Source organism: Pteropus medius, unplaced genomic scaffold (genome assembly GCF_902729225.1).
Source record: "Pteropus medius unplaced genomic scaffold, Ma_sr-lr_union100, whole genome shotgun sequence".
In the NCBI taxonomy this organism is placed as follows: Eukaryota; Metazoa; Chordata; class Mammalia; order Chiroptera; family Pteropodidae; genus Pteropus; species Pteropus medius.
The window spans coordinates 26,826,053-26,851,410 of record NW_024349802.1 but is presented as its reverse complement, the minus strand read 5'-3'; the positions used below and the strand labels follow the sequence as shown (position 1 = coordinate 26,851,410).

At 40.4% G+C, this 25,358-nt stretch overlaps 1 protein-coding gene across 1 annotated transcript in view; it reads left to right on the top strand.

Moving 5' to 3' along the window:
• The first annotated feature begins 235 nt into the window (after nucleotides 1–235).
• The window catches only part of LOC120581656 (ubiquitin-conjugating enzyme E2 E1), a 64,108-nt gene continuing 38,985 nt past the window's right edge, over nucleotides 236–25,358 (top strand). Inside the window, exons 1-3 of the mRNA XM_039836762.1 lie at nucleotides 236–373; nucleotides 1,516–1,700; nucleotides 5,582–5,632. Coding sequence (XP_039692696.1) covers nucleotides 1,549–1,700; nucleotides 5,582–5,632 — 203 coding nt within the window. The 5' untranslated portion in view covers nucleotides 236–373; nucleotides 1,516–1,548. The remainder of the gene's footprint in view (nucleotides 374–1,515; nucleotides 1,701–5,581; nucleotides 5,633–25,358) is intronic.

The following is a 25,358-nucleotide window of genomic DNA, read 5'->3' as shown; positions in this document are numbered from 1 at the left end:
AAATTCACACCCCTCGACCCCTTCCCTGGCGTCCGAGGAAGCGCTCGGTGGGGATGTGGGTGGGGAGGGGGGCAGGGTTTCCCGGGGACCCCAGGGTCCTGGCCCTCGCGCCCCCACCGAGGTGTGCAGGGGGAGGGGAGCGCGGGTGGGTGGGACCGGGCCCGGGTGGGGAGGGGTGAGAGCAGGAGGGAGGGGAGGAGGGAGGAGGAGTGTGTGTGCGAGTGTGTGTGGCTGGGGGAAGCCATTGCCTGTTTAATAGTTGCTGTTGCTGCACTTCCGCTTCTCTCCCAGCTAGAGACACGAGTGGCCAGGCCCAGCCGCAGCCGCAGCAGCAGCCGCCGCGGCGGCACGGAGGAGCCAGACACAAAGAGAGGTACGGGGATCCCCCCCGCCGCCCGCCGCCCCCCGGCCGCGTCGCGGGGCCTCAGGGACACCCCTCGCCGCCTCCACCGACCCGCTGCGCCCGGGCCGCCGGGCACCGGGCTGGGGGGCCCGGAGAGGGGCCGGGGAGCCCCAGGGGTCCGGGGCCCGCCCGCGGGGGATGGGCAAGGACCCCGGGCCGCGTGGGGTGCGGAGACCGCCCGCGTCGGGGACGCGGGGGGGCATCGTGGCTCGAACTGTCAGCGCTGCCCCGGGAGCCCCCCACTGGCCGCCCAGGGGGCCGGGAGCGGGGGAGGGGGAGCCCCGTTTTCCCCTGGGGTGGGGGCCCGCGGGGTTTAACTCCTCCGGGGCGGACGGGCTCATTGTTATTCCCTCACTGAGGAGGCCTGTTCCCCCTCGCACCCCCACCCCCACCCCCACCTGGGGTGCCAATCGGGCGTGTGCTCAGGACCCCCGCCGCGGTCGCGCAGCCCCGAGCCGGGCGGCGGAGCGGCAGGCCGGCGGGGAGGGGCGTCGGGGCGCGGCGTGCGGGGGACTTCGGGCCTCCTCGTCCCTGCACCCCCCCGCCCCGTGCCGGCCTCTCCCTTCCCCCACTCGGGCACCCGCTCCCCGCCTCCGTCCCCCTGTTTCGGCTTCCTCTCTTACTCCTCTCCGCCCCTGCTCTCTTCCCGACCTTGCCAAACTCTGCTCCTGGCCCCAGCAGACTCGCCCTGGCCACCCGCCCCCTCAGTGACTTCTGGGAAAGCTGTGACGAAAACACTCCCCGAGGATGGCTGACCGCTGGACCTTCCTCCTGTTGCTCGCTGAGGTGCGCCCGCGCCCCCACCCAGCCCTCCTCCGCCCGCCAGGCTTCTCCCCTCCCAGCCCCGATGCGAGCCCCGGGGGGCGAGGGAGGGGCAGCTCGCTTTGCTCCTGACGGTTTTCCCACCGCGTCCCCCGCTTGGGGCCCAAAATAAACAAACAAGCCGCGTCCAATGTGCAGAAGCCTTAATGGGCCTGAAGACTTTGAAAAGCGAGTGGAGGGCGGTGGGCGGTCGGGTGCACCCCTGACCCAAGTCCTGCTGACAGCACCCGAGTTCCTTATTTACACTGGCTGCAGGGTTGTGTTTCTGTTTTGTTTCCCTCCCCCTGCAGGGGCTGTTTGCGGGGTGGGGTGGGGGGTTCGCTATGTCGGATGACGATTCGAGGGCCAGCACCAGCTCCTCCTCATCTTCGTCCTCCAACCAGCAAACCGAGAAAGAAACAAACACCCCCAAGAAGAAGGAGAGTAAAGTCAGCATGAGCAAAAACTCCAAACTCCTCTCCACCAGCGCCAAGAGGTACCGTACTTTTTTTTTTCTTCAGGCTTCCTATTTCCCGAACTGCCTCTTGCGGCATTTGGTCTGTCTCCCAATGAGGGTAGCATAAATGCGCCTCATGATTTGTGTTCTTAAAAATGAAAGAAGGGCCTCGGACGCCCTAATTATTTTTTCTCTTGCTGCTTGTTTTTCGTTTTCTTTTTTTTTTTTTCCTTTTAATCGTTGTCCACCTGTCTCTGTTGTGGCTTGCCTTTTCCATTTCTTGCTGAAGTTTGTGAGAATCCTCATTTCTATTACTGACCCCCCCCAAAATGATTTCAGATTACTTGTCTTATTAATCACAAATATGTGACCCTCTCCAAGGCAGTCATCGCACTTAATTACTAATTCCTGCTCAGACAACTCTCAAAATGAAAATTCTATTACCATCTTACATCTTCCTCACCTGTTGCACATACGATCTTTTTGAATGGAGCTTTCCTCCACAAATTGCATAAGGAATAAATAACTCATACTAGCAGAGTAAGAAATGTAATAAGTGGAGACAGAAGTTTTCCAATGGAGTTTAAAGAGATTTTTCTGATTCGGAGTTGAGGCAAATGAAGGAATCAATATGTGATGAAAACGGTAATTCTCTTGTTCAGTTTAAGCAATTGAATTTACCGAATTTCAGGGAGACTCAAAAATTTTGGTGCTATTTCCTCTTGTGCTGTAAATTTTTTTTTTTTTAATGGCACAAGTTGTAATCAAGTGCTGGCTCTTTTTCTTTACTCTTTTCCTCTTGGAAGAGAAGAAACTACTTTTTACCTTCATCATCCTTCAGTAATTCCCTCTGATCCCCATGACTCTTCCAAGAATCTATAGCAGATTCCTGGAAACCCCCTTACTTTCATTAACTCCTCCTCTCAGGTGGACCGTCATTAAACTTTAAAGTGACAAACCAGAAAGATAGTAAGGAATCTAAATCTAACCAGATAGGGACATCTTTCTTAAAAGAATGTAAAAAATGGAACATGAGGCTTTAGATCTCTCCACTGACTAGTGAACCTGGAACTTGGAGTTTGCAAGTTCGTTCTGTCATTCTCTTTGACTTGAAATTTGAAAAGTTGGTAAAGTGCTTTGGTGATCTAACCCTGAGTAGATGGAGTGACTTAAGCTTAAATAGTCTAGACTATTAAGTGGCAAGAGTCCTTGGCAAGATTGTTCTCGTTTTCAGAGAATTGGTTTGACTGCATCTCAGCCTCCCGGGAGTCCTTACTGGCCCTCATTGTGTAGTGGAACCTGACATCTAGGCTGCCCACTCAGGATGGGGCCTTCCTTGATCACGCTCCCCTCTCAGGGTCAGGGCTCCTTGATCTGTACTGGGACAACTTTTGGCCTGATCTGACTAAAGCAGGATATTTGCTTTAGGTTATTAGTGTTTCTGTATTTTGTGTACATGTATATATTTGAGGGTAAAGGCGCAAGTTTCAGATAGAAAATAGTCTGCTTTGTGTCAGTAAATTACAGAGGGGGATTTGTCACAAAACAAAATTTGTCTGTTTATGCTAAGGAAGTTAAACTTTTGGAAATGCCTGGGAAGGTAAGTGTAAAAAATGAGATGGAAGCTACAAATATAATTTTACCTATAAAGTTAACATCAGTTTTAGCTCCGTGGATATCTTGCTGAAAGAGTGGCTGTTAGTGTTAAAGCAGAGCTTAGGTTAGTAGTAAAGGTAAAAAATGGAAAGCGACGGTGTATCCAGTAAAGAATAAGGGCAAATTGATCTTAGCCGGACCCAATAGAAGCGACTCTGTGAAATACATTGATTTGGAAAGCAGGTGTTGCTCATAGAATTGGAAGACGCTTGTATACCCGGAGATAGAATGAAAAAGAAGCCTGAATTGGCTGACAGAAGGTTACTTAACTGTATACTGGAAAGTGGCTTCTAGCCCACGGGTACAGGAAAGCCCCCATTGAGAGTGGTCTGGACAGGAATGTCTATGGAACATATGTGAGTTACTCTTGCAAATCTTTTGCCAGTATTCTGGAAATGGTGCAAATGTTTGCTGTAGAGATGAAGTGGATAAAGCTGTCTGGTGTTACACTTTTTAGATATTAAAGAAGCGACTACTCTTGACTATTTAGTAGTAGAGGTTGGGTTGGCAAGGAGAAGTGAAGTCATTGAGTATTTTTATGCGACATCCTCAGGGGGAGGATATTTTTTGCCTATGTACTTAGGTCTTAACATACAGTCATTCTAATATGCATGCAGGTCAAGAATCAGGAAACCAGGGTTCCAAACTTTTACTCCGACATGCAATAATGAGTCATACAGCAGGGATGTATCTCAGAACTAAGATAGTTATTGCTAGCAGTAGAATTTAGCAGGACACATAGATATTAGTAGGGATTGTGAGCAAAACCCCTAAAGTTGACCAGATTTGTAGGGGACAGGAAATGTTCTCCAGTAGGAGACTCAAAGCACGTCTCCAATCACCACCCTTAAATTCTCTTATACCTGGAAAAAACAGTGCTTTCTAAAACCTGCTCCCCAAAGGATCCAGCCAGCCTTGTCTTTCTACCCTCAGAAAACCTTTTAAAAGAGAAAAGCATCCATTGTGATTCAGATTGCCTTTAGAATGTGTATTAGTTTTTTACTACCGTGCTGCCTCAGTAAGATTTTTAAGTTAAAACCTAGCCCGTTAGAGCTTTAAATGAGAGGAGCAGGAAAGGTTATAAAAATTGAAGGCAGTGTTTCGAAGGCCTCAAACTTTGTCGTCTTAATTGATGCTCTAAGCGCCTAGGTAAGCAGAAGACAAAGGCAAGGGCTTGGTGTGAACGGCCTGGTGGCGTCGGCCTAGGAGTGGGGGATGGAGTTCTTTGTGAAGTCGTGAGTTGTTGCAGAGACAGAAAACCGGATGGAGAAAGAAGGGGACAGACCTAAGGGAAGTTAGAGAATGTCCGGGGAAAAAGCAGGTCCGCAAAGGTGGGCCGAGAGTGCGAGCGAGCCTGCGGGACCCGGGGCGGGCCCAGGTGCACCTGTGCGGGCTGCGGGCCTGCTACTGGAGGCCGTGTTCGCGGCTGGGGCCCGCGCGCGGCGTCGGGGCTGGAGGCTACGGGGCGCGGTGGAGGTGAGCTGGGAAGTCGCCCGGTGTCTCAGCGCAGTTCTCTCCACCCCTGACACGCAACTTCACCCGCGCGGCCGGCATGCGCGGCCCCAGCCGTGGGGTGCACGCGGGTGGGGGCGGGGATCCCGGGCGGCCGTGGGCGGCCAGCCGGAGGGGTCCGCTTTGCGGCCTGTGCGCTCCCGGCACCCCGCGACGGCGGGCAGGTCACTTAGGGCCCGAGGGGCCCCGCGGGGAGCGGCCATTTTGACATCTTCACTGAGGACGCGGGGCGGCCTGGGGGGGCGCCCTGCGGGGTTGGGCGTGAGGACGTCCCAGGTGCAAGGGGTGACTCGGGCGGGCTCTGAGGGGCGGGGGGGCGGAGACTGTGGGGCGTGTCCTTACACCCTCGCGATGGCTCTGATTTCTCCGGAGGTCCAGGGAAGATGAATGTGTGCTGCTGACACATTCTAGTACCATTCAGAAAACTAGTCCGCAAGTGAGAAGCTTTTAAATTATTTCCTAAGTGGAAAACACCAAGAAATAAAACTGCTTTAGGGTCCGAGGCCAGATTCGCACCCAAACGTTGTAGATGATAACAAGAGACCCTGGCCCGCCAACTCGCTGCCCGTGTGAAAAGTTTTTTCCTAAATGACGGATCTCTGAAGCTTTTGGTGTGTGGTTTTCTCCCTTAGTAGAATCCAGTTATCACGGCAGGAGGTTAGGTTTATCTGCCAGAACGGTGCATTACAGATGGGAGGTTACCAACGCCTAAATGCTTCTTGTGTTTTTCTCTCTTACTTCCCTGACTCCAGGATTCAGAAGGAACTGGCAGATATCACTTTAGACCCTCCGCCTAACTGCAGGTGAGCGTTCTTTCAAATTTATTTCTTTTTAAAATTCTTCTAACCTTCATCTTGGATTTTTTTCTTTTTATTATGAACTTTGCTTTTATTCTTTCGTTTAATACCCCTCGTTTTGGTGCTAACGTCAAGTAAAGCTGATATTAACCTGAGTATGATGTTTCGATGCGCCTCTGACAATTTCAGTACTATAATGAAGAGAAGTAATAGTTTATTTGGAGTGGATGCTTTTACATATATGAAACAAAACTGTCAAGTGAATTTAAAGATGTACATTTGCCTAATTCTGGATCTTTCATATGTCATAAGGATGATGTAAAACCGTTTAGATGATCAGGGACATTGAGGCTTAGAAAGTTGCTCTGCTATGATCGGTTATTCAAGCCCTCTACTAGGAAAGCATAGAGTTAAATCAAACAGTGGATCCTCAAATTTTTCCATAATATGTAAGTTTTGTGTTGGGCTTTTGGCAAACCAATTTAGGAAATAATTTGTGGCTTTGATAAAAAGGTTTTAAGTTATTTTATACATTTAAACTTTTCCATTGGGATGTTTTTCCTTGAAATTGCTTTATTCAGACTGTATACAGTAAATATGTGTTTCAATTTCAAAAACAGTGTGATACCAGTTTTCAAAGGGTTATTGATCACTTGATTTTATTTAGAATAGCCATTTGGCTACTGTTGAGTAAAGGTGGAAAACTTGGTGACTTTACTAAATCAACAGTGAAGTGAAGAAAGACTTAGTGCCATTTATTTAAGAGAGATTAATTGTCCAGTTCTTTTACTCTCGTTTAAAATTAAGTATAACATTTAACTTCTCAGTTCTCAGAATCGGCATTGGAATGGAAAGTGTCATTTCAGAAGTGTGCTAAACTTAGAGGTAGAGGTAGAAGTTACTGACAAGAAAATACTCAAGTGGCCATATACAGAATTTAAAACGAGCATTGTGGAAATAGGGAAGTTGAAGGCTAAATGAAATATTTTGCTTATTAACACTGACTTTCTAAACTATGGTTAATGGATTAAATGGAAACTAATTTTGCTATTGAGTTACATATATTCTTAGTGTTGGTCAGGTGTGAGATGTTCTTTGGTAAAATTTTCTCCTGCTTTGTAAGGAAAGTCATTTTGAGTATGAAATGCTCTCAAACTATAGTTTGTAACTGAACCACTCAGTCATTTTTGAGGGTTTCTTTCCTGGCTATTAAGAATCTTTCAGGCTTTTGAGAAAGTGGAGAAATGAGTAAGGCTTCGGGCTGTGATGTTTTCTTTCTTTCTTTTTTTTTTTAATCTTGGTGGAGTCGTTGAGTGGAAGCCTGGCGCTTCCCTTGGTTGGTCACGCTGCGGGCACAGGCATTCCCCATGCTAGATCTGTGTCCTGTAGTTAACTGCTCCTGTTCTGAATCGTCTCTTCCATGTGTCTCTTGAGAGTTCAGGCAGCTTTAGCTGATAATTATAAAGTTTTTAAAGCATGGTTTCAGAACTGATAACATTTACCAAAATACATAATGGCTTTCTTGCAAGTAAGTGCAATGAAATTAAAAAATTGTAAATAACTTGAAGGTTTTCATGGGATTAATTGCTTTTAAAGAATAGGATAAATTAAAGAATAGGTTAAGGACATTTTAGTTTCATACCATTTTAACTGAGTTCACCTGTGAGAGGTTTGTGCAGCTGAACATACAGAACTTTTTATCCTTGGAAAACACTCCTAATTACCTCTTCAAGGTGAAACTTTTAAACATTACCTGTGGTCAGGTGGAGCACCAAACTGGATGGTTATTGGGTAGTTTGGTGGTGGGGAGACAAACTTTTAACATACTTAAACATTTTGAGGAAACACCAGGCATCTTTATTTTGCAAAAGAATATATGTTATGTTGACTTTTAAAAATAAAGACTGCTCCATTTTCTGAAGATATTTTCTGGTGGGGCTATCTAAATAATTCGAATTACAGTTTCTACTTTGGATTGGCTTGTGTTACTGACTTAAATAATAGTCGTAATATTCAGCTTACTAAAATGAGTTTGGTTTTATGTTTTGTGTTGTACCTTGTGGAATTGAATTATTTAATATTTAAATGTACACTCTTGTTCAGACAGAAGTGGATTATTTAGTGTGGAAATAGTTTTTGAAGTTAGCTTCCGATTAAAATACGTGAATTAAATGATACATTAGATGCATGCATGTTTATTTTTTATAGTTTTTTTTTAATGTTACTCAGCATGAAAGCTTGATAGTTTGGTTTTTATGAAATTGTAAATTCAACTGTAAATTATATTTTGAATTTGTTAAATAATTGGCTTTCAATCAGTGTATCTTATGTATTAACTCTTTGTAGGATTGCATTTTTTTCTATCTATATTCAGTGTGTAGTTTTAAGTAAACACTTTTCTTCATTAAAGTATAGTAGTTGACGCATAGTAACCTCTCAAACAGTTGAATATTGCAAATCATCGTGAGAATTTTCTCTTGAAGGTGCCCATTTTATGTTCACTAATTTTAGCACTTTACTTGGCAAAAATATTTGGCTTCCAAGTTACTGAACTTCAAAACTTGTGTGAAATGCAGTTGCTAAATATGTTATAATGTAGGAGCACATAAAGTTAAATCCTCAGTGTTATATGTTGAGTAGATTTTACATGACTACTTTAAAACTCATACTGCCATAGAAATCAAATGCTTTGGTATCTCTGAACTCTTTGGTTATATGTAAGATAAGTCTCCCAACTCACGTACTGTGCATTTAGTTAGCGCCCCCCCTTCCTCGGCCCCCCCTTATTTTGGCTCTGTTCTGTTCGTTTAGGAAAAACATTTTCTTAACTATAATGATTTCCTAAAGCATGCGTTATCTGGGATTGTAAAATTATGCCTTTTCGATAGCTGGTGAACTCTGGGCCGTTAGAGTCAGTTTTGCAGCTATTATTTATAGCTTAGGGCTCAAGCTTTGCTAAATTGACTAGTTGTAGCTGTGTAACTAATCTGCAGACATAAATGTCTCTAGACAGTATGTCTGCACATAATAAATAATCTATTTTGCTCAAATCCTGTAAACTTCAGATTTTACTTAATGGTTATGTTTGTATTGAGTGAACTAGTCGTACAGTGACTCGAAACCTAAAAATTCTGATTTCGGGGCTGCTGTTTTAGGATAAAATGTCTTTCAGAAGTCATGAAACTTTCCGAGCTTGGTAGAGAATAATAAAAATAACTTTTCCTTGTATATGATTGTATTATATTTTGACTATTATTTTTGTTTTTTAAGTATGTAAACATAAGTCAATGTCTTTTATTTTTTCTGGGAGAACTATTATGTAATCAAATACAGTTGGTTTTAAATTTTTACAACTAAATCGTACTTTCTGGAAGATGCTTTAAAGGCTAAAGGGAAGAGCACTTTAAAAAAAAATGTAATGCATTTGTCTAAGAAGTTAAATTTTCTCAACCTTTTCCTCATTTACTGAAAAGGTTAAATATCTGGTTTGCCTATCTCATAGTGTTGTAAAGTTCAAATAAGATTTGGGTTTTCTGTACGTGTTACATTGGTGATAATAGAATTGCCCATTTAGCTCCTTTTAATAGCTCATCTTTTTCTTTAACTAACATTGCTTTTTATCACTTGTACTTTAAATGTAATTTTAAGTCATTACACAGTAACTGAGAATGCATGTTTTCCAAAAGTCGAAATGCAGCAGTTGTGGAGTAAAACGTGAAAGATCCCCTCATGACTTCTTCTGATCCTGCCCTTGCACAGAGATGCTCCAGGTTGAGCACCGTGTGTGTATCCTTGCGGATGGTTTCTCTGAATTTCCATTGTATTTGTTCCATTGTATCCTTGAATGAGTGGTAATAGTACTGAGATGTCAGCTTAGAAGTCCCAGACTGCTAACTTTGGAATGAAAAGAGATCCTTTCCTTGCAACAGTAATGGTGTCTCGTCCCAGTTTAGCATGTTTTAAACGGTTTTTGTTTTTTGTTTTTTTGGAGGGTATAAGAAATGCGTTCTGCAGAAGTCATCCTTTACAAAAGCCTCTGTCATCTCACTTGCAGAATAATATCCTTTGCTGTATCTTTAATTTATCAGATGTTACTAAATGTATTGAGGATTTCAGTGTGACTTCACACTGCATGTTCAGTTTCAGTACAATTTTCACTTGGAGAGCTACCATTGCGGTGTGCTTGCTTTTATGTGGTGCACAAAGGCAGTGTTGAAAAATAGAGCTGGGAGACTGGAGTGTCAGCACAATCAAAATAGCACCCAAACCAGGGTCAGGTTGCTGGAAATTAGATCATCACCTGGGGCCTGAGTGGATAGGAAGGAAGGAAGGAAATCTATCCAGGAGTGAAATCCTTACTAAATGAGCGGGAACTCTTGTGGTTGTTACATTTACCAAAAGACCATGTTTCTGGATTATAAAACTATACTAGTGTTGTTCCTCAAAAACTGAATTACTATGACTCAACAATTCTACTCCTAGGTATATACCTGAAAGGATTGAAAACAGGGACTCAAACACATCCTTGTCAGCATTCACAGCAGCATTACTCATAAGAGCCAGAAAGAGGAAACAACCCAAGTATCTATCAATGGTTGAGTGGATAAGCAAAACGTAGTATATACACACAATGGAATGTTATTCAGCCATAAAAAGTAATGAAGTTCTGCTGTATGCTACAATATGGATGAACCTTAGAAATGTTGTACTAAGTAAATAATCCAGACACAAAATGATAGATATTGGACGATTCCACTTACACAAAATATCTAGAATAGTCAAATTCATAGAAACAAAGATTAGAGGTTTCTAAGGGCTAGGGGGAAGGGGAGAATAGAGAGTTATTTCTTAATGGGTACAGAGTTTGAGGTGATGAAAAATTTGGAAACAGTGGTGATGGTTGCACAACAATGTGAGTGTAATTAATAGCACTGAATTCTACACTTAAAAAAGGTTAAAATGGCAAACTTTGTTATATATATTATCACAGTAAAAGAAAAAGTTCAAAAAAAAGATACCACTGTTAAAATGTTAATATATTGAAGGAAAATGCTTATAGCTTAGGAGGCAACACTTCACAGTTTTTAGGGATTCTTATAAAGGATACTAATGTTAAACTCCTGTCACAAACCACGAGTGCCTGTTACACATGAAAAGTCACTACCAGCAAGGAGTTCATGATCTAGTAAGGGTGGTAAGAAATGCATGCACTGATTTTGAATAGTACTGGGATACTTGGACTCACACTTGGAATATTATTTGGAAAGTATTGCATGTAACATGTTATAAGGGTTCAGAGGAGTGAGAAATTACTTTGACCTAGGTGCAAGGGGGTGGTGGCTGGAACACTTAGTGATCTGGGAAGCTTCATGGAGGAAGTGAGAAGTGGGACAGGGTAACAGTAAGGGATATTGGTGTTGGAGGAAACAGTGTAAGCAGAGACACAGAGGAAAGGCAGACCTCCCTGGGCAGTAAACCTATGGCTGGAGAGTAAGAAAGAGTGGGAGAATAAAAATAAGAGATCGAATTTGTGGTGTTCCTCAGTGTCAGGCTGAGGCTTTGAAGTTCACTTTATAGATACTGGAGAATCGTCGAAATCCTTTTGAGCTGGAAGTGTAATCCAGTTAGACCTGAGTATCTGGATAGAGACAAAGCAAGAGGGTCGAGTGGAGCTTGATGGGAGCCAGGAGATTTGGAGATTGCAGTAGTAATCCAGGTTGGGAAGCTAAGAGGGATGCATCAGTGTGGAGGGGAAAGAGATCTAGAAATCAGTGGAATCCAGAGAATTTGGCTGCTGATTTAGTTACGGAGCACTTGAAAAGAGTCAGAGATTCTTCAGGTATTGGGGAAGATGGTGGTGCCGTTAACAGAAGGAATAAGGCAGAAAGTGAATTGGCTTGAAAGAAACATTAGATCTTGCTCCTGGGGTTTAATCATTTGCTTCGTTGCACATATACAGTTATAATGCTTAGCATACTGTTGCCACTTAGTAGGTCCTTAGTAAATATTTGCAATTTGATTATATATTTAAGTTTATTAGTAATCAGCCGTTGAACTCTCAGGCCTGACCTACTTTTCGATTAGATTAGATGAATTAAGTAGATTATGAACTCCCCATAAGGCAGGGACCATGATTGCTGTCTTTGATTCTGATCTTCATGTTTTTTCCCCAACTTTTATAGTTAGAAAAATTTCAAAGCTACTGAAGAGTTGAAAGAACACAGGGAGCACCCATCCTTTACCCTGATTTATCAGCTATTAAAATTTCACCGTGTTTGCTTTCTCCTATCTATATTTTGCCGAACCATTTGAAAGTGGCTGCAGGCATCATGACACTTCCGTGTGTTTAGGTTTATATTGAATCAGGTGGGCTGGCAGGGGTGCTGAGATTCAAACTGGCTTTGGGAGTCCACATTAGATTTGAAAGTTTGGATGATAAAGGACACCTGATTGCCAAGGGAAGTGGAAGATTGAGAGTTGTGTTCTGAGGGAAGTCTGCAAATAAAGGATGGGAAAATAAAGAGGACCTGGAGAAAAAAGCAGCAAAGTAGGAGAGAGCTGCTAAGTTGTTTAAAAAAATATTTGAGGGGATTTTTCTTTGGGTTTTGAAGTTTAAAATTAAGAGTATGCTTTGTAGGCTGAGAGGAAGAAACAAATAGGAAAAGAGTGGAAATGAGAGAGGGAGATATAATGTTTTTTAAACACACTTGTAGAGAAAGTGATGGAATATGGAACTGAGGTCATAAGTGGAGAGCATATATTTAGAAAGGCTGGTAGCTTGGAACTTTGACAATTTTCTAGAGGATTAGAAGCATTTGGTCCTTGAATAACACTCCAGCTACTTGTATAGAACTGAAAAGCAGCCCCATCTGTCCCCAGTTTTATTTGTTTCGTTCTTTCCCAGTAGACTTTAAGTTCCTTGAGAGCAAGGATTATGTCTTCGCATCCCTACAGTGTCCAGGAAAGAATAGATAAACACTACACATTTGTTAAATTAAGACACCAGCGCAAAAACCTAATTCAGGTCTGATGGTTTAATGGAATGTCTTCATTACCCTCTTCAGAGGATAATGGGGAAACTGCTGTCACATTTTACAGCTGTCCATTGCTGGCAGTGTTTCTGAGTTGGCATCCAAGTAGTTTTGGCAATTTTCACCTTCCTGGAATCACAGCAGCTCTGGACTGTAGTGTGATAAAAAAGATGTGAACATACTGCAGGCTAGATTGAGAAGATGCATAAAGAAAATATCAATACCTTTGATTTGCATGTTTTGACTTTATAAGGTTACTGTTGGCCAACAAGCGAGTGTGGGTTTAGAGGTGCTAAGTAAATTGGGCTTCCTAGAGACGTTCCCTAAAATCTCAAAGCTATTCCAGAGAGTTGGTTATGTTAGAGATGCTGGCATCCGCCTGAGACATCTGACACATTCCCCATCATCAGTGGAGTGAAACAGGGTTTCATAATAAGCTCATTCTTTTTCAGCCTCGTATGCAGCCATGCTCTGAAGTGAAACAAAAGACCTAGTAACTGGTGTCAGAATATGCTTCTAATCCTCTGGGAAACTTCCTACTCTGAGGCTAAGAAGCTCATCAAAGCTCCTTACTTTGAGATCTGTAATCAGGAACTGCTGTGTACTAGTGGCTCTTTTCTTGAAACATATATATGAGTGATTATGGATTGCTTTGTAGAGTCCATGCCACACTACATGATAATAAACCTATAAAAGGCCAAGATGATGTCTCACCCGAGTCAGGAAAGTCCTATAAAGCCAGCGTTTTCATAGGCAGAACATAATTGAAAGTTGTCACTGGGTTATGCTACCTGGGGCAGCATACTATTCACTAAGTAGTCAAAAACTGAATTCTCTCTGCTTTTTAAAGAACTCGAATGAGACAGTGAAATGCCAGGGCAAAATAAAGGGACTGGCATTGGTATTATCCAGCCCTTAACATAGCATTCAACAGTGCATTGACCACAGGTGTCAGGTCTGACTTGTCTGTAGTGACTTGTCTCAGAATTAAATTTTGAGTAGTAGTAATCAATAGAGAGGTCCTGTAGAGTCTACCAGCATTGAAATGGTGATCATTATGTGTAATACAGGACATTGGGTGTTTGTATCTATTTAAATTGATAGGTGGAAAATCAATGTGTGATGGACCCTAGTAAGTTCTATAGAAAAAGATTTCAAGCACATTTTCAAATAGCAATAGATAGAACTCAACTTGGAATGTTCTTAGACAAAAGTTTTAGATAAGATACAGCTCAAAAAGACAGGATTATAATCAGAAAGCAATGTTGTATAAGAGTGACAGCAGCATGAGTAACCAGGTCATATTTAAAAAATATATATATTAGCGTGTCTGCTGTGTGCTAGGCCTTGCTCTGTGGGTTACTAAAACAGACTGGCCTCTGGCTTGTGGAGCTTGAATTTTAGTTGGTAGTACAGACAGCAATCAAATAAAAAAGAATCGGTAACTACTAGTTGGGTTGGCCAGTAGGAGAGAAATTAACAGTTTAGCGATGGAGAATAATTGCCAGGCGGGGCGGTGGGGCGGGGGGTGTGTTGTTACTTAAGGCTTAAGAAGACATTTAGGCAAAGACCTGAAACATGAAGAGAAAAGAGATAGCTTTGTGAAAAGCACAGAAAGAACATCCCAGACAGGGAAGCACAAACAGGCCCTGAGGTGTGGAGAGCCATGTGATCTGGGATCATATAAACCATGGCAGAGAATTTGGATCTTATTCTAAGAGCAGTGGGAAGCCATTGAAGGTTTTGAAGCAAGGAAGTGACGTTATTTCAGAAATGACTTAAAAGTCTTTATCCACCCTCCATGCTATGTGGAAAATAGCTGGGAGGAAGGCACAACAGAAAAAGGGAGACCAGAATGAAGGGTATTGCTTAATTCCAGGTAACTGGTGATGGTAGCTAGGATTAAGGTGGTGGCTGGAGAATCGGTTAGAACACCTGGACCTGTTAGGAATTGCATATGGGAGGTGAGAGAAAGAACCCAGAATTGCTCCAAGTTTCTGTGGTTTTAGCAATTAGATAGATGGTGGTGACATTTTACTAATAGGAACAAGACTGGAATAGGGCCTCTGTGTGTGTGTCTGTGGGTTGGGATGAGAACAGTGTAGAAAATTAGTCCTTTGAGATATGGTAGGTTTGAGACATGCTAATGAGGCATCCAGGTGAAGGTGTCAAATAGAAGTCAGATACAGTTAGTTGGAGCTCAGAGGAATATTTTGAACTTGAGATACATATACATTTGGGAGAAGTCAGTATATAGAGGCTTTTGAGTGGGGAATGCCTATAGCTTACCTATAGAGGAAAGGTATTGTGAGAAGAGGGCCCAGGGTGAGACTTGGAAGTCTGTCATTTAGAGGTTGTGCAGTCTAAAGGAGATGCCAGGAAAGGAGACTTGAAAGAAGGAAAATCAAGAAAGTTGGCGTCAGGCAGCAGTGAGTGGAAAGTGTTTTGAGTTGACTGATCATCAGTCTGAAATAATGTTATGAGGTGGAAAAAGATGAAGACCAGTAAGTAGCCATTGAATTTTACAACTTCAAATTTGTTACTGACCATAACAAGACAGATCCAGTGTAAAGGAGATGATACACAGGAGGGAATGATTCTCAAAAAAAAAGATGTTTGTGTTACTCTTCCCAATTAGAAGATTTCCTTATCTGATTTTTATACATTAGGACAGGATTTCTTAACATTGTGTATAAAATTTTTCTTGGAAGAGGGTCTATTATTTTTGATGAATTCTCAATTAAAAAAAAAAATGGTTTCCTCTCCTCTCCCTCTACCAAAAAAAAAGTTAACTTCTTTCCTAGATTCAAGCCCTTTGTGATCTTATGGCTAACATTGTAGTGTAGGTACCCTAATTAAATAGTGCCAGTTTCCTGTAGTACATCTTGATGAGCCCTTTTTGCAAGGCTTAGTTTAAAAATACTAGGGAGTGGGTAAATTGGAAAATCAGTAATTTGCTGCTGTCATCCTTAAAGTTTTTTACATGCTTTGATTTGCATTGAACTTTTGTACTTCATCATGAATGTACTAAAATTAGTGGGTACATGTGTTTACTTTTAACACAGCATAAGTTATTCATCATATTCAGTTTTTTTCATCCTTTCAAGATAGGCTATTACGTTAATGTTTTGCATTGAGTACCTAGAACTCTTAAAGCATCAATCATATAAGCATCTTTCCAATCTACCGATCATGTTTTATTAATTTGTTTAATTTGATATTCAGGTTGTCCCTTTTTTTGAGACTGGTCTTTGTGTCAAGACACAGACTTGTAAATTATACACAGTAAGCTGGGGGCCATAAGGTACCTGGAATCATTACTGAATGTGGTTAATAGTTTCATATAAGAAAATGTCCCATGATGTAAATGTTTATTTTAGTGTTTCCCATCAGAGCACTATGTATACTTAGCAGCTTGTGTATAAAAATTCAAATATCAGATACCCATTCAAATTCAGAGTGTGGGGAGCTTGAGGGAAGTGTTGCACAAACATCCTAAGTAAATCTAACTGGTATCTTTTTATTCATATCACAAAAGTTATCAGTCAAGACACCATATTTTTAGTCTCAAAAATATGTATGTTTTATTGACATTGATTTTCCTTAAAGGTGGATTCTTAGGGTTATAATTGATATTTTTGACATTTTCAAACAACTAGAGGTTATCTTCCAGTATGCTTTTACAGTAAATAAATATTTGGAGGAGAAATTATTTATATCTCTTATTTAAATAACCGACAAATTTCTAAATTAAAATCGATGACATAGAGAAGTCTTCTTTATTTGTATAACCTGAAGTTTCAGACTTGACTCCTGGTGCTGGAAGTCACTGGGGGAGATGGAGGCAGTCAGTAGATTGTGTCACTTGAGCAAGTCATTGACTCAGACTGGTAAAGGAGTAGAAGAGTTCTGGCAGCATTGAGGGTAGAATTAAGAAATTTTCAAGATTGGGAGACATTCTCACAGTTCAGATTATTAGTTGGAATCACAAAAGTGTTAGGTATTGCCAGAGTGAATCAAATGATAACATGTGGAACCACAGTGTTTTGGTTACAAAGGAACTTTGCTTCCCAAATGACTTAAATTTCTCCTACCACCACTCAAAACCCTTCCTCCTATATAGGAATACATCTCAGTTTTTAAAGATAATTTGTTGAAATTGGCTTTATAATTTATTTCATAGCAGACTGCTAGAACATATTTATCTAAAAACAAGCTGAGATCGTTGAATTGGTATATGTCAAAAGTTCCAGAAGAAAACATTTGTTTTATAACAAACACCCAGGAGGATTTTTTATAAACGTGATGGGATAACTTTTCTCTAACCTAAGTAAATATTTCAAAACAAAAATACATTAAGTGATTATAATAATCTGTGCGCAGAGACTGGCAGTGAAGATAGCAGTATCATATATTACTTAATAGTATATGATACTGCTTTGGCCTTGGTCTTTCTTCTGAATAACTATCTATGAAAGTCCTCAGAATGCATAGCTGCTTTCTTCAGCTAGACTGGTAGCCCTCCCCCTGCCCCCAGATGTTTCTTCTTTGTAGCTTAATATCCTGAGATGTTTTCACATCCAAAGTGTGTTTATTACATAATAAACATTGTCAAGTGTTATGGACCAGTCCTAAAATAAATCAAATGTTGAGGACACAATTCTTGTTAGAACTGAAATTTGAAATTGGTTTCCATGCTCTCTGGCTCTACTACTGGATTCTATGTAGATGCAGAGATTTCTACTACATTTTACTGTAACTATTTACATTTACATATATTGAGAAGAAATTCTATATTGAACCTGCAAGTTAAAACACATGATTGTGAAAAGAAGTAAAAAGCTGTTAAGATCTTGGAGCCCAAATTAATTTTTATGATGGAAATTTTGTAGCTAGGAAGAGCTGGATGCTCCCTTCTCTGTCTCTGTGTCCTGTTTATTGTGACATGTATCTTGATAAGTGATTTTTTATCAGTTGTCTCCATTCTGTCGCCAGATGACTGGTGCTGTGTTTCTCTTTTTCTTTCTCCAGATTCTCTTCTGAAACCTTTCTACATTTAGTTTGTTATAGTCCAACTCTCATGTAAATCCACAGATGTAATCCCAACCTGGTTGTAAGCCCCTCTCAAGCAGTCATCTTCCAGTTCAAAGATTCTCTGAAACCCGATAAGCCTGTAATGTGGTGCAAGCTTTGAGGAGGGTAACATTTACTAATTATGTGAGCTTTTTTAATGGGCGAATAAGTCAAATCTCAGGATAACTAATCACGTTACTGCAAGCTTAATTTGCATTTTCCTTTCTGGTTGAAATTTTTCTGTTCATTCTTGCATTTCTGGCTTTCTCCCAACCTGGTGTGCTCCCTCTCCATCCTGTTTCTTCAGGAAAAAAATAGGTTAGCCGGTTGGGTGAAGTTCTCTCAGAAATTTCTTCTGGACATGTTTACTAGAGCCATAAGACAGTTTATGACACTTGACGTTTCTAGAAGAGATATGATTGTGCATACCCAGACTATATATGAGAATTGATATGGCTTAAATTTTGAAGATATGATTCATTCCCCAACAGGTATTTACCAAGTCCAGTAGATTAGTAATTATGTTCCTTGAATGAGTTTTTAAAATATGTAACACACTGAACACACATCGTTTGCATCATGAGAATTGTTTGTATTAATAACAGATTTTTGTTTGTTCCAGTTCAGTCTTATTATTAGTTTTGCAAGTGCATTTATTAAGGCCTGGCAGGGTTATTGGTGACTCAGCTGGAGTGGGCGGGGCAGTCTCTTTACCTGCTCTACCTGTGTTCTCTGCCTGTTTCACTGTGACCCAGTCTGAGCAATCCAAATCATTGACAACGCTGCCAATACTTTGGTCTGGGCCTGCCCTGGCTTTTTCCATTGTGTGGCCCTTTGGCTTAAGATAAAAATGTAACCAGTTGTTCCTTACAATATGCAGTTGCTCATTCTAACATTTATTGGGCATTTCCTGTTGTGCCTGGTACTGTAGACAGAGCAGGGAAAGACGATATCTCTACTCACATGGAGGGAGGGACAATTAAAAAAAAAGTACAAAAGTAATTTCAGATAACAATACTAAGAAATGGGGAAATGGTATAGCGAGTGACTGGGCAGATTGGGGCATAGGTAAGTATCATTTTGGGGAGACAGCCACGAATAATGAAAAGACCCTGCCATGAGGCCAAAAGGTGCTGTGTGAGGAAGGGCCAGCATGACTGGACATGGTGCATGTGGATGGAGATGAGGTAGGCAGAAGTCAAATTTTATTCATATCAGTAGAAAGCCATTGGAGAGTTTTAAGCAGAGGAGTGACATACCACCACGGTTGGCCAATACTTGAATATCTCACAAAATTTCCAACTTTGAAAAACGAGATTATGGAGATACTCTTTGTAAACACCCACCTACCCCCTTACAGATTCACTGACATTTCTTTTATATAGCATTTCTGTTATATCTGGATATTATCAAAGTGTAACAAACCTCTGTTGGTCTTGACATGATGGGCGGGTAGAAGTATGAATGCTTTGTAATGCACATGGGGCATTCAAAGCAAAGAGAAACGACTTCTTCGTTGTCTTTGTGGTCTGCTCGCTTGGCTTCCGGACTGTCCACCTGCAGTGAAGATGGCCCCTGTCTGTCAGGATGGAGACATTAAGAGTTTGGCCTTCTACCTCTTTAGAGCAGGGACAGCGAATGAGAGCTCAAGGGAGTCTGGGAGGCAGCTTGCCAGTCTCCTCCCAGACCCTACTGGGATACCTGTGATATTTAAAAGATTTATTAATACAGTGTGAAGCCCCAAATCTATGTGATATGACTATATAGAAAGGATGTTTTCCAATTTCCTTGATTTGGTAGCTGTTTCGGTGGAGTAATAATTTTGCCATAATTTTTTGTTTTGATAGCCGAAATATTTGGACTAAAGGGGGCATGGCATGTAGGCCAAATACAGGTGATAAGGCTAATAAACAGATTGGAGTAGTGATATAATCATTCTTAGGTGTGTATGAGAAATTTCAGTTACTAAAACTCTTGATTTGTTTCTTATGTTATAGAAATATATTAAAATGAAATATAATATTCACATGTCTTAGTAAACCATTATAGGAAGTTTGGGGTTGCATTGATAAGAAATTACATTTCTCACGGGTAATTTTTCTTACTGAAGGACCAGTTTCTCATGATGTTTTTCTCCCTGAGCTGATAATAAACAGCTTAGAAAGGCCCTTTGGGAATTTTTTTTTCCCATTTATCCATTATAGCAGGGGTACCTGACCCCCAGGCTGTGAACGAGGGCTGCAAACCCTGTCTGTGGCTTGTTAGGAACCAGGCAGCACAGCAAGAGGTGAGCGAGCAAAGCTTCATTTGTATTTGCAGCTGCTCCCCAGCATTACCATCACCACCTCAACTTTACCTCAGATCACTAGGCATTAGATTCTCATAGGAGCACTGGTCCCTGGTGCCAAAAAGGTTGGGGACCACTGCATTATAGAAAAAATTATACTGTATTCAAAATTCTTAAGGGGACAGAATTTCAATGCAAATATAACATGGGTATTTGCTCAAAGGGCATCAACACCAGTAATACAAAATAATCAATGAACAAAACTTCAAGTAATTTATATTTGACTTTGAAATGAATTTTAGTAATTATATGGTAAAATGATATGAATGTGTCCATATTCTGGTGGTTCACGTAATACAAAATACTGAAGCAACAGTAGAAAGCCTAATTTATGTAATTCTGAACAACTCTTTAGACTTACCATACGAATCTTAGCTGCTTTAAGTAGCTTGCCCAAGGTCATTTGGCTCTTAAATGGTGAAGCTGGTATTTAAGCCCTGGCGTTCAAAGCCTGCTGCTGCCTCTTGTAGTAGCTCTAAGAATTTTAGCCCTTCAAGTTACAAGTTACTGCCTATTAAATTTTACTCAGCCAAATTGTATTTAAAATTTGAAAGGAAGGCTTATTTCACAATTTAGTTATTGATATTGTTTCATCAGACTGGCCATCTACCTCTGTATGTTCTCTAACATGGGTTTGATCATCATGGCACTCCTCTTTTAAAAATTTAAGGCCTCCAGTTGCCCTTAGACTTAATTGTCCAAAGTTCTTCATGTGATAAGTAAATCCCTTACAACCTTACTGCAATCTTACTATGTTCACATCTTACTGTGTCTCCTCCCTGTAATTCACTATAATCATTCTACTTTTAGAATCTCCCCTCTCCCAGTTTCTATTCTTATTATTTTTTCAAAGCACAGATAAAAATGATTCGCCCCACACAGCCCTGGCATCTGTGTCCCATGGTACTTTACACAAATCTCTCTACAACATTTATCACATTCAGTTATGGTTTTTGTGTTTGTCACTCCAACAGACTAAGTTCTTTAAAATCTGATTGTTTTATTTTTATTCTTGTGCCTAACACCAAGAGGTACCTAAAAAGTTTGAATGATTACTGAAACAAATTACAGTTTTTAATTAGTAGTTGTATAAATGTTACCAGTGTATTTCTTTAGAGGTTAATGTAAGTCATATAGAAATTATTGTCAAGTTGAAGTGATTAAACCACAAAGTCAGTTTTAATCTTTTATTGGTTAAAAAAATTATAATTTTATGTAAATGTCATATTTATCCTTAAGATTTTCAATATGGAAGATGTACAATATACCTAGTGATTAAAAATTTAAATCAGTTTTACAATATGAGAAAATGGGATCAATGTGGGGTCAGTATTTGGATATTTCCCAATGCTGGTTGAAGCATTTCCTGGCAAAAGCATTGGAGTTGCAGCATTATGGACAGATGTAAGTTACTTTTTCAATAAACTGTTAGAGTAACAGCCACCATCAGAAAGACTTGAAATATTTTATTTGAGTACAGTTAAAGCTGAGCGTTTATGTGTCTGTGTATGCATAGCACTGAATTACATTGTGTAGAGATATAAAAGTGAGATCGTTGCTCTCAACATCAAATGAACAAAACAGCTAGTGAACAAGACACTGTATTTAGATTCATCATGACTTAAGTTATAAATTTGTTGATAATTTTTATCATAATTCTCTTTCATCTAAACCTGTGTTGTGTGAAAGCAGTGATTTCAAATCCTGTCCCTGTCCCCACACACCTGAGGAAGGGAGAAAAGCCTACCTGTAATCAGGCTTACTTTCAGCGATGGAGGTGGAGGGGTAGAAAGATTAGCAAATTTGCTTGCGAGGTAGGGGATAAAAGCCCTCCAGCTGTTGTCACTAGCTGTAAGTAAATAGGGGTTGGTAATAACCTGAGGGGCAGCCCCTCCCTCTTTTCTTGTGAAATGTGGGAAAGATGTGAAGTGGGAGTGTTTACAGATTTAGGGAGTAGTGGGGAAAAGGTAGAGGCTTTTGAATGATCTGAACTGAGCTAAAGAGAAAAGAAGGAAAAAACTGAGAAGGGGAAGGAATCTAGAAGAGATTACATATTTCTTGAGGTTAGAAATGGGGTCTTGTTTTTCCCCACTGGCTTAATTTGCTACTTGGTACAAATAAGGAACATCTGAAAGAGAAGCAGAAAAAAGAAAAGGAGAAACCTCTCCAGAAAGTTTGAGACCATTAGCATGGATTGATTGGCTCTGCTGGACCTCTGTTCCTAGGAAGAGGAGACTTTGCCGTTATTTTAGAATTTCTGTAGAGAAGCCTTGGCGTTGTAAAAATATGGACATGCTACATATTATGTTTATCTTCCTCCTCCTCTCCACCTAGCTACACACCTGAGATTTTGGCTCTAGGATAGTTTAAAAGATACTTTTGTCAAGAAAATATATTTGGAAAAAAAATTTTTTAAAAACTATTTCCTGGCCCTATAGAACCCTCTGCAGTCACGCGCCACGAAATGACATTTCAGTCAATGATGGACTGCATGTACAACGGTGTTCCCGTAAGATTATAATGGAGCCGAATAATTCTTATCGCCTAGTGATGTCACAGCCGTTTTAATGTTTGTGGTATAAACAAAGCTACTACATTGCCAGTCATATCAAAATATAGCACATACAACTATGTACGGCACATAGTACTTGATAATAACTGTTACTATTTAATGTATTTACTGTACTTTTTAATTGTTATTTTAGAGTACTTTTTGTACTTATAAAAGTGAAACCGTATACGGGCTCTACTGTGTCTCCTGATCACATCTTTTTCTCTTGTGCCTGATTTAATCTTGTGTTTTGTACAGTAAGATGCTATACAGGCTTACAGCCTAGGAGCAAGGCTATACCATATATCCTGGGTATGTAGTAGGCTATGCCATCTAGGATTGTGCCAGTTACTTTTATGATGTTCATGTAATGTCAAAATCACCTAATGACATTTTTCAGAATGGATCCCTGTAATTAAGCAACATTTGATTATTTCTTAAATTCAGGTGCTTGATCTCTGTGCCATTATTAGTCCTACTTCAGTGAGCCTTTCAGATGGTGTTCAGAGTGATTCTAAACCCTTTACATGAAGTCTTGTAATATTCCCTCGACAGGACCATTAAGTGGGTATAGTGAGTCTTGATAGTTATATATTATAAATAGATTTAGGGTTCACATATATCAATAGCCTCCTTGTCCAATCCCCATTACTCACAGTAATAAAAATCACAAATAATGAAGAATTGTAAGGTTGATATCAGTCAGGAGTAAATTTTGGGTGGAAGGGCAAGCTGAAATCATCTGTTGAATCTAAAAATATGTAAAAATCTTTAGGTGTAGAAAACCAACAGAACAGAAGGAAGAGCAGTTCCTCCTCTCTACTGATGAAATACTAGAGAGGAGGCAGGTTTGGGGTTTGGTTGTGTGGCGGCTTCTTATAGGAAAACATACGTGATGCCTGAAGCTATGGATTACAGGCACTGCCTTTCCCTTAACTTTATCACCGCCCTCTGTTCACACCTAGATGTGGAACCTGTCCCTGCCTGAGAGTGGCCTTGCCAGTTGCTCTCTCCTTGTGTCATACTATAGGGAATGTGTGGCCCCAGATGGCTGGTCACAGAACATCAGCATATCACCCCCTGTGGAGGGGTTGGTGATGGAACAACCAAAGCGCTAACAGCTAACTGCTGCTAGGTGGTTACCGTGGGTCAAGCTTTGTTCTAAGGCCTTTAAGTATAGAAACTCATTTAAAATTTAAACCATCCCTAATGGTGGATATTGTTACTCTCATTTTACAGGTGATGAAATCAAGGCATAGGTTTTATATATATAACTAGCGAGTAGAAGGAGCCCTATGTTATTCTCTCGTCAGTTCCCTGTTAGGGAGTTCAGTCTGATACCACTTTTGTTATTAGTTAAGACTTATCATGTCGCAGGTAACAAAAACTGAGTTTAATCATTTAAATAAAAAGATGAGATTATTATAAGGGTATAGAACATGATTGATAACTGAAAAACTGAAATTTTCTGGTTACCAGAAGCCAGGGATTCTTTCCATCTCTTTACCTTTGCTTCTCTCTGCGAATGTGCTTTATTTTTTCTCACATTGCAGACCGTTGCTGCTTACCCCACAGCCTGCCTGGAGGACCATGACCACAGACACCCACAGAGAAACTGACTTTTTTTTTTTTTTTTTTTTGGTCAAAACTGGGTGAGGGGCCAGTTAGTGTTGCTTGATTGACTTCTAAACCAGCTAGTTTGGTAGGTAAGGTGAAAGAGGTCAAACAACACAAATGATTAGTGTACATTTAACAAATGGAAACTGGTTTCTAAAGGAAGAAACTTCATTCATTTAGCTTTTAATAAACTGGCGGTTTGAGTTTCTTCAGTACTCTTAAGTTCTGTGAGAATGGAGACCATGCTAGCCACCCAGCACAGTGCTTGAAATGTTTACTGAATGAATGAAGAAGGAATAAATGACTAATTTTCTTCAAAAAGGAGCACATAAAAAGAAAATTCCGTTTTCTGATCATTGTCCAGGGAATGGTATAGGTACAAATAGTGAACTGGAACAGAATATACATTTTAAGTAAGGGAGAAGGGACTGTATTTTTCCTGGGGTAGGCAGACATACGAAGGAAAAAAGGAAATTAAAATTTAACTATATAGCACCACAACTCCTTTTGTGTCTCTTTTATCGTTTTCTTTTTCTTGCCTTTTTCTTCAAATGTCTGTGTTTGTCTCTCAGCATTTCCTTTTATTCTGAATAACTCCTTTATTTCTTTCAGCAGAGTATAAATTTGTGATATTTTTTATTATGTATATTTTAAATACAAGTTTTGTGCTGCTTGTTTCTAATCTAAAAAATGAGTAGTATATGATATGGGCCTCTCTTGAAAAAGTGAACCATTTGATAATCATATATTAAAAAATAAGAATTTAATAGACAATTCCACTGGAGAAGATTTGCTTCCTAGACGCCTTTGGAGCAGCTACATTAATGAATTTAATTTGGTTTATTATCTTTGATAATAAATGGTTTCCCCCCATTTTTAGAATATTAATACAATGTCAGGTTGGAAGTTATAAATAGCGATTCAGAAAGCCACATGAGGTCTGAAAGCCATCCTGAAGCTATAGTTAAAGTACTAAATCTAATGCAGTAAAGAGGATGTTGGAAACAGCAATGTTAGCAAAGTTGGAGGGTAATTTCTTGAATCTTGTTTATGTAAATAAAATTAAAGGCATGACTGAAGAGGCTGATTTAAGATGTCAGAAGTTTTATATCA